The following is a 20,893-nucleotide window of genomic DNA, read 5'->3' as shown; positions in this document are numbered from 1 at the left end:
AAGGTGACACTATAGCATGCCTGACCAGTATTTTATTTTTTAAAACCACTAACACCTCCATTAGGTTTGAGTGGTTTCACAGGAAAACTTTTGTGTTCTTTAGATCAGAGATAAATTTCTGCAGCAGCAGATTTTATTGTTACTACAACAACCTACTCACTGCAGTAGAAGCTGATTATTATGGATGATGCTTACAGAATTCTTACAGAATGCTCCTGGGCATTGCAGGGTTGTAACTGGCATCCTGAAGGAAATCGATTTTTTCAGGTGATGGTCAGAACACATAGACATCTCTGAATATCAGCAGGTCTGCCTTATTATGGTGGGCTTGTCTTGGCAAGAAACAGAAGGTAAAATTGCCAGACCACTGAGAAAACTGTGAACTACACAAGAAACCAGGGCAAGACATAGATGCCAAACTGCAGAGAAATAATCAGTATCTGAACTTGCAGGGATGTACTGCAAGGTCTTCTAGGCAAGGAAAGCTCTTTAGCTGCAGATGGTTTTTGCTGGTATCAAAGGATGGTGCTCTGAACGAGAGTCCTTTCTGAAGGAGCCCAGAGGTATCTCTGCCCCTACCAGCTCATGCACACTGGAAGACTGCCAAGGCTGGGGGCAGAGTGCCAAGGGGCATCACAGCAGCCAAGAATGTGACAACTCTACAACCATGGAGCAGGGCTCCTGCAACACTGTTTAAGATGTTTGGCTTTCTGTAGAGTCTAACACTGCTTCCAATAACTGATGTTCTGGAGAAGAGAAACCTTTGTTAAATACCCAACCTTCTACCCACAGCAAGAACTGCTGCAGAAGAGCTCTGAGGGCAGACCAGGACGCAGCCCTTCAGCAAACCCCAGGAAGGCCAGGCTTGGTTCTCCTGATATTTCCTTGTTAAGCACAGAAAAATATTCCAGCTCAGCCACAGCTGCAAGTGAGTTGCTTTGTAGGCCAGCAGGCTTCAAGCATCCACCACTTTTTTTCCTTCCCTTCCTTTTTTTTTTTTTTAAATTAATAAAACAGCCACATGTTCCATCATCACAAGGGATGATGATTCAGGCTGACCTGCATTAGACAGGCACTGAGCCTCACACCCAGCATTGATTTCAAGTTGTTGTGGTTGAACTAGAGAACTGCATGATGACAGAGATGTTAAAAGATGCAGAACCCACCACACTCACAGATGAGCTGTATCAGCATTTAATTACCCTCCTGGTTAATCCAGTGTTGATGACAAGAGGCAGCAGGCAAGGGCTACGCTAAGCAGAGGGATGCAGAGCCTGTGAGTATGCTTAGGTCACCTCTGTAGTGACAGTCTGCTTTCAGACAGCTTGCTACACACCCTGTTTTCTGTGCAGCGCAGAACACACGGCTCCTTTTCCCTTCATTTGGTTAAAAGCATCAGAGCCAGGAAAAGAAAAAAACAGAAAAGGCAAGAAAAAAATAAATTCCAGCCTCCAGCATAAGCACAGATCTCTGCCATTTGGAGGATAGAATAACTGAATCACAGACTGGTTTGGGTTGGAAGAGACCTTAAAGATCATCTAGTCGGACACTCCTGCATGAGCAGGGGCATCTTCAACTCTATCAGGCTTCTCACAGCCCCATCCAACCTGACCTTCAGTGTCTCCAGGGATGGGGCATCCACCACCTCTCTGGGCAACCTGGGTGGTCTTACCACCCTCATTGCAAAACATTTCTTCCTTATATCTAGTCTAAATCTCCCCTCTTTTAGTTTAAAACCATTACTCCTTGTCCTGTCACTGCAGACCCTGCTCCAACCCCTGGATCATCTCCATGGCCCCCTCTGGACTTGCTCCAACAGTTCCATGTCCTTCTTGTGTTGGGGACCCCAGAGCTGGACCCAGCTCTGCAGAGGGGTCTCACCAAACTGGAGCAGAGGAGCAGAATCCCATCCCTTGACCTGGTCACGCTGCTGTTGATGCAGCCTGGGACAGGCTTTGCTGTCTGGGCTGCCATCCCAACTCATATCCAGCTTTTCATCCACCAGTGCTCCCAAGTCCTTCTCCCCAGGGCTGCTCTCCATCCCTTTATCCTCCAGCCTGTGTGGATACCAGGAGTCGCCCCAACCCAGGTGCAGGACCTTGCACTTGTCCTTGACCAACCTCATTAAGTTCACATGGGCCCACTTTGTGAGCTTGTCCAGGTTCCTCTGGATGACATCCAGTCCCTCAGGCATGTCAAACACACCACTAACTTAGTGCCACCTGCAAACTTGCTGATGGGGCACCTGATCCTGCTGTTTATGTCACTGATGAAGGTATATGAAATAGTACTGGTCCCAGTACAGACCCCTGAGGGACACCAATTGCCACTGATCTCCATCCAACCAATGAGCCACTGACCACTACCATCTGGATGTGACTATCCAGCCCATTCCTTATCCACCAAACAGTCCATCTGTCAAATGTATAACTCTCCAACTTAGGGAGTAAATTCTGGAAAGGAACATTAGAAATAGAGAAAAATAGTGGCAAAGCCTAAGACGTCTGGAATCTGCAGGCAAGAATGCTGTCACACTCCCAAGGGTGCACAATCCTCTCCATTCTTCCTTCTAGAATTCCACAGAGTGTCCCCAAAGGCTCAGGAGTGGCAGTACCAGGCCACAAAGGAGTCTGGCTATGCTTTGGGCCTCTACAGTGGGAAAGTACTGATTGGGCAAAACACAATATCCCTGCTAAGTGCCCTGTGTTCCAGAAGGAAAATATCTCCAACATTTCAACACATTAGGTCAGAAAAGAAATACCTCCCTGTCCCAAAGTGACCCGGTGGTTTAACACTGCATGAAAGGAAGCCAGCAAAACCAGGAGGGTGGTAAACTACCTTTTACTGCTCTTCCCTTTCCCCAGGGAGCTGTGTGTATCATGTGGATATGGTTTAGAGGAGAACTTTGTAGAGGAGGGATGATGGTTGGACTCGATGATCCCAAGGGTCTTTTCCAACCTGAATAGTTCTATGATTCCATGATTCTATAAATAGGAGGCAGAGCATGCTATGACTGACTACAGCCCAGCTGGGAAAGCAGTGGTCCATACTGGCCACAGGTTGCAGCTCATTGCTCTGCAATCACTTTCTGAACAGTTTCAACAGGTCAGCCAGGCCCCAGCCATGGCTCAGGCTGCACATCCAGGCATGTCCCTGACCTGCCCTCCCTCCATCCTCCTTTCCTTACCTCTCACTGTCCATGCGATGTTTTGGCTGCGGTTTCCCCCTGTCCCTCTGTGGGGCTGGGTCCTCTAGGAAGCTGTGGTCCAGGCTGTCATCAGGAACAAAGTCTTCCACACTCTGTACTTTTGCAGGGGCTTCAGGGTGGGGGGGAGGCGTGGCGGCAGCGGGATCTGTGTTAGCAACAGCAGCTGTAAATCATAGGGTTCACCACAAGTAAGACAGAAATTTGCTTTTTAAAGATCTACCCTGCCCAGGGTGGCAGCAGCCACTAAGCAGGACCTTGGCTACACACCAAGAGGAAGGGTATGACTCAAACCAGAATCTGACATGAAGGCACTCACAGACAACACAGTCTCTGTGCTTTGAAATGCACCAGGTTGACCCAGGCTCTTAAATAGTTTGAAAAACTCTCTAGCATATGGCTGACTCCGCTGTACAGTGAACGCTACGACTGACCATCCCACAGCCAGGTTTTACACCACTCCTGCCTGATGGCCCTCCATTATCCTGTCACCTTTTCCAGACTGTTCAGTTCACCCACTCACCTCCTCTTGCTTTTTCAACTGCAACGGGCAGTTTTTAGATGCTCTTTGTAACCAAAACCTCAAGAGCTATGGCAAATAGAGACTTGTTTTAAGAGAGCCTATTTGTTGAGGCACTGTGACCCATCTTCAAGGTCTCAGGATGAAATCTCATGAAATTAGCACAACAAGGAAGCCTAAAACCTTTTCAGAATTTGCAATGTTCAGTCATCTTCTTCTGCCCAGACTGCAATTCACATCTAAGCTCTTTTGGTTTTGGTGAACAAGTTTGGGATTTATTTTTTTTTTTAGATTTTGCTCTCCTAGTATAATTTTCAAGATCATTTTTGCATACAAATAACACCATTACTAGTGCCATAGAGCAGTGTTGGTGTAAGAACAAACACAGACAAAAGAATTACTACTGCAAGACTTCAAGGGAAAGCTTAAATAGCAGCTCCCACAGAAAAAGAAAATACTACTTTGTGACAGTGGCTTTTTCAACTACTTTCCAATTAGCTAGTCTGTTCCAGTAGAGGTGCAGCTCTTCGGCTTGCTACATAAACCTACTAACACCAATAGATCAGCTTTTCCTGGCTGCCATTTGCAACTCTCCTAAAAAGCACCCTTGAGATACCAGGACTGCAGCCCACAAGCTTGAAACAAGTTCTCAAGCTAAGTGATAGATTTAAAAAGAAGAAAAAAAACCACAACAAAACCCAAAGATTATAACACAGGTACTTGTTTTTTTTCTACTTACCAAGGTTTTTTTTATTGACAAGGGATTTCTAACATTTTCTCTTGTTTGTTTGTTTCTGACTAGGAAGAGTCATGAAGTAACTGAAATAGGTATCCTGTGTCATACCTGGTAATGGCTTCAGGATGTAGAACACTGTGTACAGATCTAAAACTGAAAGATCTCAACATCTGAAACTGCAAACTGTGTTGCCAGCACCTCCTCCTTTCTTTCTGTGGGTGTCTGTGAGCTCTAGGGATTGACAGTTTGAGAAGGAAGGTATTTCCAAAGGGTGATTTGAATCATGTCATGCTAATCATTTGCAGGCAGTGCCAGCTCTGCAGCTCCAGTTACATTTGCCAACAAAGTGAATGTGACAGGCAAATTAAGGTCCAGCTCAGCAAAAGTGCAGGCAACAAAACCCTGGATGCCTCTGCCCTGCAACTTCATCCGGCAGTGGTTGGGAACACACGCCGCCCTGCTCTGCTCCATTTTGTACGAATGTTGGGAAGCAGTCAGGGTGGGTTGCCCTCCACCTCAGACTTTCTCTGAAGGAGCACATTTCCCCAGAGGCAAATCCACTGCAGAGGCTGGATGTATGTGATCATTTCTGGCTGGATGACCTTTAAAAACAGCACTCCACTGTTCTGTTAGCACACAGGGAGCCCTCTTGAGCTGCCAGACTTTTGTGAAGACAGCGCTTCTAATATGTTCTCTAACAATTTTTCTTGCTTTTCAAGACAAATGTGTGCTCCTGGTAAGGAGCCAACAGTTATTAGTGTTCCCTGTGTGTTCAGTCCCACCATCCAGCTGCCTCAACACAGTCCCCATCCCATTCCAGACAAACCAAAATGCCCATCAGGAGAAAGAGCGGCAGTGCATCTCTCCTTGGACGCACACTGCACAGGCACAGGGCCTGTGGTCTTCAGACAGAGAATCACAGAATCTTAGGGGTTGGAAGGGACCTTGAAAGAGCATCCAAGTCCAACCTCCCTGCCAGAGCAGGGTCACCTAGAGTCCATCACACAGGAATGTGTCCAGGCGGGTTCTGAAAGTCTCCAGAGAAGGAGACTCCACAACCTCTCCGGGCAGCCTGTCCCAGGGCTCTGTCGCCCTCACAGTAAATAAGTTTTTCCTCACGTTTATGTGGAACCTCCTGTGCTCCAGACACCTGTCTGCTCTGCCTCCCACAGGGAGAAAGTGAAAGGAAAACAGAGAAACGCCCATGGGTGACACCCTGCCTAGATGCCACACCTACCTGGCTGAGGAGCAGGGTCTGATGCAGGGGATGTCCCAAAGAGACGTGAAATGATGCTGCGCTTTGGTGCTGGGGCTGCAGCTGGAGGGGCTGGGGAGGGGGTCGCTGGTGGAGGCGCATGTGGCTGCTGGGCCTCAGGTGCAGGCACTGGTGAGAAAGATGGGGGAGGTTCAGAAGAGATGGTGGAGCTTGTGGAGAGCTGTAGGGTGCCAGGACTGGAGCTGCCTGTGGATGTGGAGCTTGGAGGGACTATGGGTGACTGGGAGCCAGAGGAGGGGCTTTGCCCATTCGTTGCTAGTGGCGACGTGTGGCCTCGACTTCGGGCTTCCATCATTTCAAGGAAGCTGCAGGAAAGAAAAATTGCAAACATTAGGAATGGAGCAAACATGCCCAAGAGAGCACTAAGCACCATGCTGGACTGCTCTGGCTCCGTGCTGAGCCGGGAGGGATCTGCTTTGGGTCTACTTTTGGTGATGCTGTGATTCCCTGGGCCACAATAAATCTGCTTTACGCATGTGAGCTAAACTCACCCCATCTACATCAAGGTGTGGAGAATCCCAACCTGCTGCACACTGCAGGATGAAACCTGCACTTGCAATGCTGCTGGGAACTCCCTAGAGAGACTGTAACAAATGCCAGGGCTTGAAACACAACCTTCAGTCAGTTCTTGGACATATGTCCCTAAGGGAGTAAGTGCTACAGGAATGGCACAGTTTTAGATTCTGAAGAAGGGATCCGAGTGTTCAAGAAAACTCAAATGTTGTAAAAACCTCTTATTTCAGCCAAGAATGGATTTGAGAAGAGAATCCTTGAATGTCAAAAGAAAAGAGCTATTCAGAAGGCTCACAGAGGTCTGACTGCAATTATCCTTCTTGCAATGTGCAGATACATGGGCAGCCTCTCCTGCTGCACACACCCCCTCTGTGTGGGAGGCAGAGAAGCCAAGCAGAAGCTTTGAAGCAAGTTGTGGCCCTGGCTGGATTCCTGACTAGAAGAGCATTAAAGTCTGTACTGCTACAGAGGGTGAAATGCTCTATCCTTTTCAAAAAGGAAACCAAGCCTGATGCTGCTGCAGCCCCCTTCTGCAGCCCATTTCTTTCACACGTTTTGCACAAGCCATTGGAAAAGAAACACTTAACAGAAATACAGGCTCTTACTTTGAAATGGTCTCAAAATAAGACCTGCTACAAGCAGCACATCTGAGAGATATAAAGAGGACACCCAAAGTGAAGTATCATGTATAAAATGTAGCAAATGTCATGGTCTTATCTCTTATTTCATTAAGCCTAACGAACTTGTGCACAGAGGCCCTGGGTTCAACTGCTTCTGCAAGACAGACAGACTCAGTTGTGCTCCAGACTCTGAGTATGTTAAAGCAGAGACTCCTCTCCCATAATACAGCACAACCTAATCCTTCAGGGACTTGAGCCAGACACCTTCACTGCAATGACTGCCAAGCAGCAAGCAAACAGCAGGAGCTAAAAGACTCAAAACCCTCTTGAGATATCATTTCCTATCTTAAGGAGGAACCTGATATACTTTGTGACCAGCCATGTCTGGAGCCCTTATAGAACACCCGTGGGAAGGTGTTACTGGAATTGGAAAACCAGAAGTCCTTCCTAACTAAGGAACTGGCTAAAGGGCAGCACTGAAAAGCAGTATTAGCTAGGAAATAAACCCTTGGTAGAGTTCGTCAAAGATTAGTCTTGAGATACATTTCAGCATTTCCACAGAATCATAGAACTGTTCAGGTTGGAAAAGACCTGTAAGATCATCCAGTCCAATCTTTAACCTAACTTTATTAACCTAGTTCTACCAGCCTACTGCTAAACCATGTTCCTAAGTATCGTATCAAAAGAATTTTTTAATACATTCAGGGATGGTGATTCAAGTACTTCCCTGGGCAGCCAGTTCCAGTGCTTATTAACCCTTTCTGTAAAGAAGTTTCTCCTAACATCCAACCTAAACCTCCCCAGGCTTAACTGGAAGCCACTTCCTCTCATCCATGAAGTGGCACAGAGAGCAGTGAAATGCTTGGCAGGTTGCAAGCTAAGAGGCAGCATCAACAGAGAACAAAGACAAGAAGAAATTCAACAGTACAAAAGAAACAGTCATCTGCTCAAGGGCTAGGAAACAAGTGTTCCTTCTTCAAGCTCAGCACATGAGAACAGCTAGGAAAGACTTGTCCATTCATTCTAGAAGACCAGACTGAAGGCTGCAAAGGCAAGGCTGCCGGGCAGGAGCAGAAAAGGAGTCTGGCTGTCTCATGGCCCATCCACTGCCTGTCCCCCACCACTGCTGTCAAGGCAGGTAAATCAGTGCCACACTGTGCAAGTCTCACTGGTGCTTCCCCAAGGATCTGGGGCAAGGCTTACACCACCCAGCAGACTGGCTACAACAAAACAAGCACAGTGGAGATCAGAGCACATGACAGAGCATCCATTCCAGCATTCTCCCACCCAGGGGAAAAGTAGCTCGGGTGGGCTGTGCAACATGTTCTGCTAAAAATGATACATGGATTATGCACCAAAGAGAAAACATAAAGGAGTTTAACTTGCACTGAGCTCTGTGGAGACTGCATCAGGTTTGTTTGGAAGGTGCACCCCCCACAAGCATGTGACTGTGTATTTCCAGTGCATCTGTCACTGCACTGCAAGGCCAAGCAATGGCACATCACTCCCTCCCCGAGGAGGGGGTCACCACAGGTGCCACTCAGCATCCTTCAAGGCAGACTGTGCAAAGCATCTGTGGTGAGGGAAAGATAAACCAAAGGTACCTGCAGTTCAGCCCTTGTCCACAAAAGCAAATACTCTGAATACACACACCCTGTGAACTGCCACGGCCTGAACAGCCACCCATGAGACCTGCTGGCATGGGACCTGCAGCTCCCTCCCAGGAGCACTGAACAGCTCTGCTTTGTGGGGCTCAGTTCTCCTCTCAAGCCCCGCTCAGGATTAAGACTCCTGCCACTCAACTGTGAGGAGAGATTAATCCCAGCTGACCTACAAGCCCCACCCCCGCCCCCCCCTCCAGTTTATAGCAACAGCCAACAGGCTCAGGCACTGCCATGTCCAGCATCCAAGGTCCAGCCCTGCCACTTTCCTGGCAGAGCTGAGCTCTCCAGCTGCGTGTGTGAGCACCTAAATCACTGATGCTATAGGAAAACAGAACCAAACAAACTCTGAGTCTCTAATCAGGATGCTGGGTCCCACCAGTAAGGCAACAGGGTGATGCATGTAGGAGAAGACAAACGTACAGTGAAGATTAAGGAACGAGGATCCCGTATGAAGCACATATAAAGTACATATATAGTCATTCTGGGACACAAAATATGAAGTTCAAGGAGTACTTAAAGCTGGACCCAACGAAGCACAGGGCATTCTTGACAATATCATGGTATTTGAAGATTTACTGTACTTTGTGCTACCAAAACTGCCCATTTTGGAAAGAACCTGCTTTGTTCTGGGCAAGCAGCCAGCTCCAGAGGGAGGGAGGGCTGTGACTACCACCTGTTTCTCCTGCAGAAATACATCAACTTAAAAAGCTGGAGGGAAAAAATGCTACATAACTGAAGTATAAAGAGTGTCATTCTTCCCTCCAGCTCAGCTAGCCTGGAGAGTAACACACATACAGGCTTCTGCACCTGTGCTCCCATGCCTTCCTCACCTACACTGTGTAAAGGGCATAGGAGCAAGAGACAGCAAGTTATTTTTAGTAAAAGAATACCATGGTTATTTGGGAACAGTGTGACACAGGCTCTTACCCCAGCACATCACCAAGGAGAGCTGTGGCATGTGTGCTTTGTGTCACCTTCCTCATCCCCAATCATACACGTGGGTTCAAGCACTGTGCTGTGTGCCATGACACCGGGAAATAAAGATGGTCTGATACTGGTTTCACACAGGCTGCATAAACCAGCTCTGCTGAACTTTCATATTCGTATCTCTTTTCTGTGGAAGAGGTGGGTGGAAAAACAGCATCTATGAAAATGCTGCCAGGAAGCTCTCAGTAATTTCCAGGGTGGAGGTGTTGAACATCCTCCACACTTTGAAAATACTACATAATGCATGAATGCTTTTCTCTGGCTTTACACACACCCTTCAGAGGCACAAATGTGGCTATTTTGGGAACACACCAGGCCAAACCTGCCAGTTTTTTCCTCATATTCTCTACAATCTGGCCATAATGTTCCTTGTTGTACCTTTTTTGTCAGTCAGTCACAAAAGGACTCACTCAAAATCTTACTGTGAAACAAACAGCTTCATGTCCACTTGAGGTGTAGCAGACCATAGAATCATTAAGGTTGGAAGGGACCTTGAAGATCACCTAGTTCCAACCCCCCTGCCATGAGCAGGGAACCCTACCACTAGACCAGGTTGCACAATAGGAGCAAGTCCTATTAAAGCACAAGATGAGGTCATTTGTGACCTGAGCACACTTTTTCAGTTAGGAGATAGAGACAGCAAATGTGCCCTGCAAGACCAGATGGGTTGGGTTATCTGTCCTCACCTTTCAGTCCTTCCATTTCTGGCCAAGTAACAAGTCCACATCCTCAAAGCCCCTGAATAATTCACTGTCAGTTGGACCTGCTTGCAAAAGGAGACTTTTATGCAATATTAAAGATGAACATGCTCTGGATGAACAAGTATTCATCAGGGTCTGAAGTTACTGCTGCTCTGCTCCCAGAGCAAACAAACAAACAAAAAAGCACAAAAAAGCTTGTTAGCCTCACAGTTCCTAAAATTGTCAGAACTCATGTTCATTGACTATTGAAGACAGGAGCAGCCTGAAGCTTTTTGGCTACTGGCTGTAATGTACCGTGATCAGTTTTTCAAACGTACTTCCTGTGGCAAGAATGACTTTGGGTTATTTTATTAATTGTGAAAGTGAAGATTAATAGGTCATGTGACATCAGTTTAACTGGGGTTATTGAGCGTAACATTTCCATGTGTTTGTTTTGGGCTCATTAAATGTACAGAACCTGATTCCCTCCTAAGCCCAGGTCCCTGAATATGAAATGAATTGCCATGGGGGGTTGAACCCTGCTGCCCAGGCCTTGGAGGGTACAGCCTCTCCCTAGGAGCTCCTCAGGTTTTCCTCTTGACACAACGTGGATGCAGCAGGATAACCCTCCCAAGATACAGGACACACTTCATGTTCTATACTTCTCTAGCAAAACTGATTATTACCATCTTAGTTGCAATTCATTCTTAATGCAGCCCCACAGAAAACCCATGATCTAGAGTCCCACCTAGTACATACTGACTTCTGATCTGCATGATGGCAACAGTGATTCACAGCAAGAGGAAACTGTAAAGTTGGGAAGAGGGAAGAGAAAGGGAAAGTGATTTTACTTTCCTAACTAATAATTCAGCCTTTAGCCAGTGTGACTCCAGGCCTGTACTTCCATATAGCTGAAGATCCAAGAAAACAGCTCTAGGCAGCAGAGTGCTGGGGTTACTCAGCACCACAGTTCTTGCAAAATTACCAGCAGTACTTGAGGCAGAAAAAACAAACCAACCAATAAAACCCAAAACCCCAATCAATGACTTTGTAGGAATAAAGCTGTCTCACTCAGGGAGCATGTCTCCCAAAAGAAGAGTCCTCACTAGGAGAGTGCAAATGCCTTGCTGCAGTCACTGGTCCATCATCCATAGGGCAAGAGGAAACGGCCTTCAAGTTGTGCCAGAGGAGGTTTAGATTGGTTATTAGGAACAATTTCTTCCCCAAAAGGGCTTTCAGGCCCTGGCCCAGGCTGCCCAGAGCAGTGGTGGAGTCCCCATCCCTGGAGGGGTTTCCAAGCCATGTAGTCAAGAGAGACATGGGTCAGTGGTTGCCTTGGCAGGGCTGGGTGAATGGTTTGGCTGGATGATTTTAAAGGCCTTTTCCAACCAAAATGATCTGATGATTCAGTGATCTTCCCCACCTGGACAGCAGCACATGGCTATCCAGGATGACCAGACAATGCAGATGACAGCTGTATAGCAGCCCAGGAAAGTACCCAGAAGGAATTCTGTGACACAGCAAACCTGGGACAGGCCCTGCTGCTGCAGAAGCTGTAATTTGGATCACACAGTATCTCAGATAGCCTGTAGTCCAACTGCTATGGATATATTTTTACAAAATTAACAGCTTGCTTAAGAGATCTTAAACACAAGGAGTGAGTTATCTGAAAACTTGTTTCTATTGAAGAATTCCTGTTGGACTTTGAATCCTTATAAATCATAGAAACATAGAATCATCCTGGTTGGAAAGGACCTTGAAGATCATCAAGTCCAACCATAACCTAAATCCACCAACCATAACCTGATCTACCAGTTCAGTGCTTAAATCATTGTCCCTGAGCACCACATCTGTATTTATTTTAAACACTTCCAGGGACGGCAACTGCACCACCTCCTTGGGCAGCACGTTCCACTGTCCAAATCAAACAATCACACAGTGGTTTATAGATTTCAATTTCCTGAAGCTTCTCAAAACTGAGTGTGAGAGAAGATGGAATTTCTCATGAAAAATAATTTAAGTATTTATTTTGACTAATTTATATTACTCTCTAGCAGTTAATTCAAAGAGAGTTGATTACTTAACCCTTGGAATTAAATGCCTTTTGGTATTAGAAAAAGAGTAATACTAGAAAAAAATGCAGCCAAAGATAAAAGGTCATGAAAACTATACATTAAAACTGCTTCTTATTAACTACTGCAAATGCCTCACTAGCAGCTTATTCCTAAAAGCGAAATAAGGATGTGCAGCAGGATGAGCTTTCACAATTATTGAAAAAATATTTCTCCATGTGCTCGATTCAGTGAGGGAACAGGAACACAGTTTCCCTTGTGACAAATGACAAGCTGGCTATGATTAAAGATGGACAAAATGAGCAAATTAAGTACAAATTCAGAACCAAGTAAAAAAAGACATTGCTGTTTGTTTAGTAAGAATTGAGGAGCTCAAAAAGAGCTGAAATGGTTTTTAAAGAGGAAAGTGCCAGAGAAGGAGGTGTGGCAAAGCAGCAAGGAGACAGTCTAGGGAAGGAGCTGGAAGCAGCTCAGCGTGTCTCCCCCAGGCAGAGCTCGGCAGCGCTGCCAAGGGACAGCTTACGTAAGGCATGAGGCAGCGCTGTGTGCCACCTCGTGTCTTCTCTGGGATACACATTTTGAAGCAATGATGTCTTGTCCTCGGGTGCCCAGCTGCAGCAGGAGGAAGAGTTCTTGTTCTCTTTCTGTTCTCACCAATCCCAATTTAGCATCGGTTATTGTGACAGAGCAGCTACTAGATGTGCACAGATGTCCTAGTGCTGTCACCTCCCCTTGCTCCACGGCCTGATTTTATGGCAGGAGTGCAGGAATTACCTCAGAGGAGGTGCTGCAGCAGCCACACCACGGCCTGAAGCTCCCACTGCCCAAGGACACCTCACCTTGCTGCACAATTTTTGCTGAGCAGCACCAGAACTCCTGTCTTAACCAAAGCAGCTGACACAAGGTCCTCACATCTGGCAAGGGTCAGCAAGGCCCTCTGCTCCAGCACACAGCATAAACACAACCAGCACAATGCTCCAGAGGCTCACTGTGACATCTGCTCCAAAGATGATAATCCCAAAATGATGGGCATAGACAAACTTGGACACGAGCACTGCAGATCTGTCCCCAAGCTGCAAGCTCTGATTTCCACAATTAACTGGTGTCCAACCAGCCTAAGCTGTTCACTAACAATCTGGACTTTACTCAGAGTTCCCTAACATATGAGTGTTCTTTTAGTTGGGATCTCTGCTAAAGGACTTGAGCCTGCAGATAAAAACTTAACACAGTAAGAGTACACTTTTCAACTCTGGAGTTGAAGCTCATCTGTTTCAGAGAGGTGCTACTGGAACAGACTAATTGTTTCTACCTGGGATGCAGAGACAACAATCCTAAAATAGCACTGTCCTTTAGTCAGTGTGATCAAAGTACTTGGATATGACATGGCCCAGTGCTTTTTTCTTTTGGGATCAGTGGCTCAAGCCAGGAAGCATCCAGGGATATTTTCAATAACTATCTATAAATAAGTGTTACCTTCTGAAAGTAAAGCACACTGGTCTCAGTACACAGACATAAATGTGCAGTGAAAGCTGAAGTTGGTCAACTGCATAGAAATGCCATTTTTTTTGCTAAACCAGAATCCTTGGAAAAAGTCTTGCTGTTAGCATGTTAGCAACTCCACTGCTGTCAGGTATGGTGGCTAAGGTATTCCTTAGGCCATGTTAAGTCAATTATGCAGCCTAAGAGTGGAATTAGGCCCCCCGCAATGGCAGCCCACCTAGCAACTGAGCAGCAGCCCTCTGCTACTGCTCCCAGGAGAGGAGGTGGGCAGCTGCTCTGCCTGAACCTTCAGGTGCACCCCTCTTTCCTGTTCCTCCCATGCTGGAGAATAACAGGGCACTGACATGTGGTTCAAATGTTTCTCTGGCTTGGGAGTTTCTGCAGATGACCCAGAGTGACGCCTGAGGTGATGCTGGGCACCAACTGCACCGAAAGCTCCTCTGAGCTCACGCAAGGCCAGAACATGCTTTTTGATTTGTCAGTGCACAGTGCCAAGAGCAAGGTGACCAGCCTGGCCCCAGGATTCTGGATGCCAGTACATTGCAAATGATACTCTTTAGTAATGACAGTATTTCTGCAGGAGCACGTGCCCAGACACAGTACTCTCTGCCAGGGGAAGCACACCAGTATTATGAAATGGTGCACGGTGCTGTGGTTACACTGGATGGGATAATGCAGTCTGACATCCACTGTTGGAACTAGTTGGTCTTGCCATTCCACCTCTGCCAGTCCCCTACTGCTGCTGCTTCCCTTGCAGTCTAGTGTTAAGGAGATGCTTCTCAGATCCAGCCCAGCTTAGATTAATTCAGAAAGTTGTGAGCTGAACTGGCACATACGAGAGTCCAGCAAATGCTAAAGCTGGTGAAAGGGTGAGAGATGACTAAGTAGCAAGACCTCCTGGTACGAGTTTGGAACAGCTCTGCCAACTCTTGATTTTTCTAACCATCTTCCCATTAGTGATGCTGAATAAACAGAAGTACTGGAAAACAATCTGACAGCACAGCCCACACATCCCAGTCCTTTGAGTAGCTACATCAAGAAAATTGCTGAAGGCTTGAGGACACTAACCTGCCCCTAAGCAAAGGAAGGAGGTGAACACTCTGGAAACAGTGCTGCTTTGTGTGTACATGGGGCATTTCAATGCTCTCACAAAGGAATATCACTGAGCAAGGTTACAGAACTTGAAACTTGGTCTGAAAAATGCTTGTCAAAATAGCTATGCATTAACATTTCATAATTATTGATTCCAACTTCCAAATAAAGTTGCCTGTAAAGAATCCTTTTCCAATTCATTCCAGGGTTGCTTTTTCTGGCTTGCACATTACTGCAATAAGGAACTTGCAGTGGGAATTCACAGAATGCATTTGTCAACAAAATACAAATCTGAAGAGATTCCTGTTCACTGTGCTACAGATGTACTGGCTTTGTGGAGCTAATCTGGCAAAAAAGCTCATTTCAAGCAGCAAGCAAACAGACAGGGCACTGAACAAGCACGAGGCAGCAGGAACTAGCCACTCTTCTAAACAGAATTTCAGTGATGAGCCTAGAAGTATTCATAGGGAACAAAAGACAACAATGTTGTTGCTATTACTGTCTGCCTATCATAAGACACACAATAAACAGGAAAGCAATAGCCAGAAAAAAAACCCCAAAAACTTGTGTTCTGAGCAGTAGAGATGGAAAATATCCCCTTTCAGCATCAGAGGTTGCAACATACTCATCTACAATCCCTTCAGCATGTGCTGCCTCCAGGAGTGCTGCTCAGCTCCACCTCCACTGCCCTCTTGTAGATCACGTGCTGCAGGAACCAGCCCCTTTCACAGAGATTCCCAAGTTCAGGCTTTATTTGAGGTGATGCCACTTAAAAGCAACATTTTACAAGATCCATGGAAACCATAAATGTTACTCTTGAGAACCTTCAGTCTGGCAGCATACCACAGCTGGGGCTGCCCAACATTTCCCTGAAACACAGACTGCTACAGAGGTTAGACAGATTGCTCAGTGACATACAGTTCGTAGTTCTGATCTTCTGTCTCTTGCTGCACCGACAGCTCCTCCAAAGTTGCATCAATATCCAGCTGATTCGTCTCCAGCTGCCGTAGCAACGTCTCCCTCTGAAGAAAGAAAAACAAGCTGGGTCTGAGCAGGAAGGGTCATGGTAAAAGATCTCTGTGTGCTCACAGGGTACAGTGAGATCTTGTGTCACCACAGTAATGAATTAAACAGGAGCTTTGGTCCCTTTCACTGTGTTCAGTTTAAATACAGAAGCACAAAGGGAAGCTGAAGCAGTAGCAGAAGCGCATTAATGTGGGTAAGAAAGGAATATGTTGTGTGAGCTACACTCAACTAGAAACCGATCATGTTCACACCAATCATGTGTGATTTTCAGACACAGCATCGCCAGTATCAACTCCTGCAGAGTACAGCTCACTCTGATCCTGTACTTTTCCCGTGTGCTAAAGAAGCCCCTCTGTGAGTAGGGGCCAGCTGATGCAGTTTCCTCACAGTAACGTTTTTTACTGTCAGGGTAGATGAGTGAGCACAACCAGTCAGCTCCATGAAATTTTATAAGTCGCTACCCCTCTGCCTTCAGCTGCTGCCCACAAATGGGGGACACCCACTCCTGTCCATTTCAAGTGTGCAACAAAGTGAGTTGGCTTCATTAATGTAACACAGGGCAACTTAATTCAGTCGTTCCCCTTCCACATTTCCAAAAGAATCCAAGCAAAAACCTCAGCTAAGGGAAGTGCTGGCTGAATAGGCTGAAAATCAACTGCAACTCCCAAGCACCTGGATGGCACCAAGAAGATATCAAAAGCTGCCTACCCCCAGCAAGCCCCTGCCTCCTGGGGACGCTCAGAGCAACAGGCATGTGAGTCAGTTTACACACCCAATTCAGGAGTCAAAGTCACAATGTTCAGTGCCTGAAACTATCAATCCTCCCTCTCCCACTGCCTACAGACAAAGTGGCCCAGGCAGCAGGGACAGCTTGTGCTGAGGCTCCTTGGATGACTCACGGTGCTGCACCAGTGCCACAGGCTGCCAGGCTGCTCCACCACCCTGGCAGGAGGAGGCAAAAGAACATGCAGGTTTTCTCCAATCTGCAAAGGTTTTTGCTTTTATAGCAGCCTTGTTCTCAACATACACTTAAGCTTTCTACTACCACAAATATTTTTGAAATTTAGCATCAGTAACTCTGGTGAATTTTTAATTCCATGTTTGACAACATTCAAGCTCGTTGCAGAAAGAACCCACTGGAGTAATGAGCACAAAAGGAAATCTACATAATTTACAGAATAAAATCCCTATGGGAAGACAAACACTTGTATAAAGCCATGGTGTTCAGTCTCCACTGCATATACTAATGACAATACAGTTTCCTAGACATGACAACTTCGGAGCTATCAAGAAAGTGTACAAATTTCGAGAGCAAGTAACTCCTCTGCCGTGTATCAAACAGACCAGACTACTCTGCCCAGGGGATTAGTCTGGGTGCGCCCTCCATGGGACAGGCTGATTTATATCAAATTCCACCATGATTTAAATCAGCAAGCAAGGTTTAAGTAATTTTTTTGGTATTATATTTGTAAGGGCAGGTGATTGATTCATAGTGGTTGATAACCTTTAAACATGCTAATTTACTGGAAGATACAGTTTTTCTTTAAGAGAGTCTGTGTTAATTTAAGCTAATTTACTGCTCCCAAGACATTTAGATTCTTCATTTTCACTTTTGTCATTGTGTTAAGAACTTGGCCTGATCCATATTTTCTTTGGTAGGTCATTTTTATTCATTATATTCATATGCTCTGTGCAGATGGAAACTTGACTTCAACTAACACGCATACAAAGAAGGATTAAGTAATTAGCTAACTCAAATTCCCTTTATTGTGGTAACAAAATTTTAGTAAACAGTTAAACTTGCTACACTAAACAGAAGTGCTAATCAAGATTTTAGAAGTAATTCTGTATTTTTTAATTCAAGATTCAAGAAACAAAAAATTTTACAAGTGATAGATTTCATCCTTTCATGCTATTCATACAGTGTAAGCAAAAATGAGACAAAAAAGGAGCAAGTTTTCTGCTTCTTTTCCTCAGTTTCCTAAGATGAGTGAAATAAATGCTGGGCAAATGAGCTAAATAAACAGACAGAAAGGACACTGCCTACCAGTGCTTACTCTGGGAACTGAGACAATGGCTTTTATTAAACAAGTGGCAGTAAGACATATACTGGAGTTGTATTCATTTCAGTTTTCGGAGATCACAGTAAATTAAGAACTTAGATTTAATTATGAAAGAGTTGCATCTTATTTTCTAAAAATTCATCACTAACAACAGACTTCAAAATACTTTAAAAATCAATTCTATTTTACCATGCTGGTATTAAAATGCTAAAGAAACAGCTTATTTTTTAGCAATGACCCAAAAGAAGGGAATAAATCATGTGCTACACCCAGTGCTTTGGCTGAATACCACTTTTAAGTGCTTCCTGGCAAAAGGCAATTTCGGCTGTCTGCACAACTTTTTGTCTCCTTCCAGCGCAGCATCTGAAGGCCCAGCTGACCTGATCCCTTTTGCACATGATATGGGCCACGAGCAACACCTAAACTGCACTCTTAGGTCTGACAATCCTTCCCCTGGAAAGGAGCTAATAAATAATTGAAGAGTCCGGGCTGCTAGAGGGAACATGCTCTGTTCTGATGGTATGAATTTCAGCCACCACTTTCTTAATGAAAGATGCATGACTGTAAGCTGAACCCAGAAATGTGCAACTTCAAACCCATGCACTGAACACCAGCTCTGCTGAAAGACAGCGTGGGGCTCCCACACAGCTAAAAAGCTTTTCACCTTGAGAGCACAGAAACCTCAGAGCTCAACAGAGACTGATTAAATCCTACATGCATTTAAGACCTGGTAGCATTCCTCTCCTTTAACCATGCTTTGCACCAACATGCCAGGGACATTACTCCTTTCCGGAGCCTGTTACCGGCAAATCTGAGGGTTTAAGCAGAACCTTTAGGAATTAAGACTAGCTGTGATTTTCCTACAGGTGTGAACACTGTGGTTATTAATCACGCCTCGTGGGGCCAGCCTGGGCACTCCAAGGCAAGAATCCTAACAGGGCTTCAGGAGCAGCTGAACACCCAGAGCCACCCAGCAGCAGCTGCTGAGGAGCAGCATGGAGCTCTGCTCAGAAACCTGTGGCACAAATGCAGACAGGTCTGGAAAAACTAACTGCAGCACATCTTGGCTGATATTTCACACCAAGTGAAAGCCCCAAAGTCTGCTGGAAGCAACCAAAAGCCTCCAAATTTGCAGCATCACCTGCCATGGCACAAAATGGCAAGACCAGCTCCACACTGGATCCCATGCTGTGATCTTTTTCAGAATGCACAGAAAAGCACCTGTCTGCTATCCCTGTATGAGCACAGAAGTGCAGGAATTAGTTTTAGCACTGCTGTTTCAAAGGAGAGGCCAGGCAGCTATGGTCTGATCACCCTGACCTTGAATGACTGGCACAGGACAAAGTCCTCAACCATCACCTTCTGTGTCAAGGTACAAAGAACAGTACAAACATATTTCCAAGCATGGTTTATATGTGCCCACCCAAGTCTCTCCTTGCACAGTTTAGGAACTAAACTGAGAGGTCTTTTCAGGTTTGTTTCTGCAGTACTGAATTACTTAATTACATTACATGAGAAAAAAAAACAAACACCAGAATTTGGGAGTCTAATTATGTGGCACCTGGATATTTTGGATTACCCCCAGTGCCACCCCAAGGAGAAAAAATGTGGGCTGGTCACCCCATTTCCATCACTTCTAAGAAGCTGTCACTGGACTCTCCAAAGAGCTAAAGGTTTTATCAGATTTATTTTTTCTATTGCCCTGAAGACCAAGATTTGTCCAAGAAGTTATCTGGCTTTGGGGCCAATTACCTTACCTAAGTAACCTAACAGCTTTCGGTCTCAGATTAACAGATGTTTACTTATACACAGCACATTGAAATGAAAGGTCCCGTAAGACTCTCATCCTACAGCTGCTTCCAAGCAAACCTGATACTACAAATGCTTCTGTATTTCCTGCTTATAACTATGGCCAGGAAAATAATCACATATACTGACTATTAACAGGATCATTATGAGCAGCTTTTGGAAACAAACCTGGCAGAAAGCTGTGCTAATTTCTTATCAACATCCATCTGAGAAAAACATGAGAGATCTAGAAAACTGACAAAAGTAACCTGGGAACTCATTACTCTGTGTGGTTTCCACACTGTTTACCATAGGATCTGAGGTTATAAACCCAACCATTTAACCATGCTGGTTGATTTCAATCTTCTCCACTGACCAGCAAGTTGGGGTTATAGCTCAGAGTTCTACAACTTCCTCCTCAAAGAATTATTGTTTGACTTGTTTCACTGGGTTTTTAGACATTCTGTTTTCTTATCCTGCTTCTTTCTGCTGTGCAGCCTGAGGACTGCAACATTCACCAATATATCCCAGCTTCTTCTGAACTAGCATTTCAGTGGGGATTATTTGCATAAAAACACACACAAACATTTCGCTTACTGGTGAAACACAATCAAGATCAACTGCCTGATTTTTTCCATCCAATAGGAAGCAATGATACAATGGCGTGTGTATCTCCAAAAAGCATATAACGTAGATCCCAAAAGGCCACTGTATGATCACCCCATGAGGTCCTCTTCTAGAGGACCACAGCTGAGAATTCCATTCCTCTGTTCCCATTCAGCCTTCGCCTTTCCTCTCAGTCCACACCAGAAGCCTCAATTATGAAGGAAACAGAAGACTGGGATCTACGTGCACAGGATCCAAGCAGAACAGTTACTGTAAGGGCAAAGATTTTCAGCAGGTGTCCCTGAACTGTTCAAGTTCATGGCCAAATCTCTTTTCATCTGAGTTTTAATCAAACAGAATTTGAATACAAAGTTTAACTAATGTGTGTGTGTAACATTTTTTACTTGGTAACTGCATCACTGGATGCAATTTTCTTGCCAGTGTTATTCATGACCTTAGAGCCTTTCTTCAGAGGTAAGCATTGGCAAACACAGCAGAGAAGAGTCCTCATGGAAGCAGAGACACATTTAAGTCACAGGCACCAA

General features: G+C 45.4%; 1 protein-coding gene across 1 annotated transcript in view; it reads right to left on the bottom strand.

Annotated features, from left to right (window-relative positions):
• The window catches only part of RABL6 (RAB, member RAS oncogene family-like 6), a 54,310-nt gene that overhangs the window by 8,952 nt on the left and 24,465 nt on the right, over window positions 1-20,893 (bottom strand). Inside the window, exons 8-10 of the mRNA XM_010007869.1 lie at window positions 15,784-15,887; window positions 5,699-6,042; window positions 3,188-3,353 (exon numbers count right to left, since the gene is read on the bottom strand). Coding sequence (XP_010006171.1) covers window positions 3,188-3,353; window positions 5,699-6,042; window positions 15,784-15,887 — 614 coding nt within the window. The remainder of the gene's footprint in view (window positions 1-3,187; window positions 3,354-5,698; window positions 6,043-15,783; window positions 15,888-20,893) is intronic.

This window comes from Chaetura pelagica, unplaced genomic scaffold (assembly GCF_000747805.2).
Source record: "Chaetura pelagica isolate M959 unplaced genomic scaffold, ChaPel_1.0 scaffold252, whole genome shotgun sequence".
In the NCBI taxonomy this organism is placed as follows: Eukaryota; Metazoa; Chordata; class Aves; order Apodiformes; family Apodidae; genus Chaetura; species Chaetura pelagica.
This window is presented reverse-complemented; position numbering and strand designations above follow the sequence as displayed.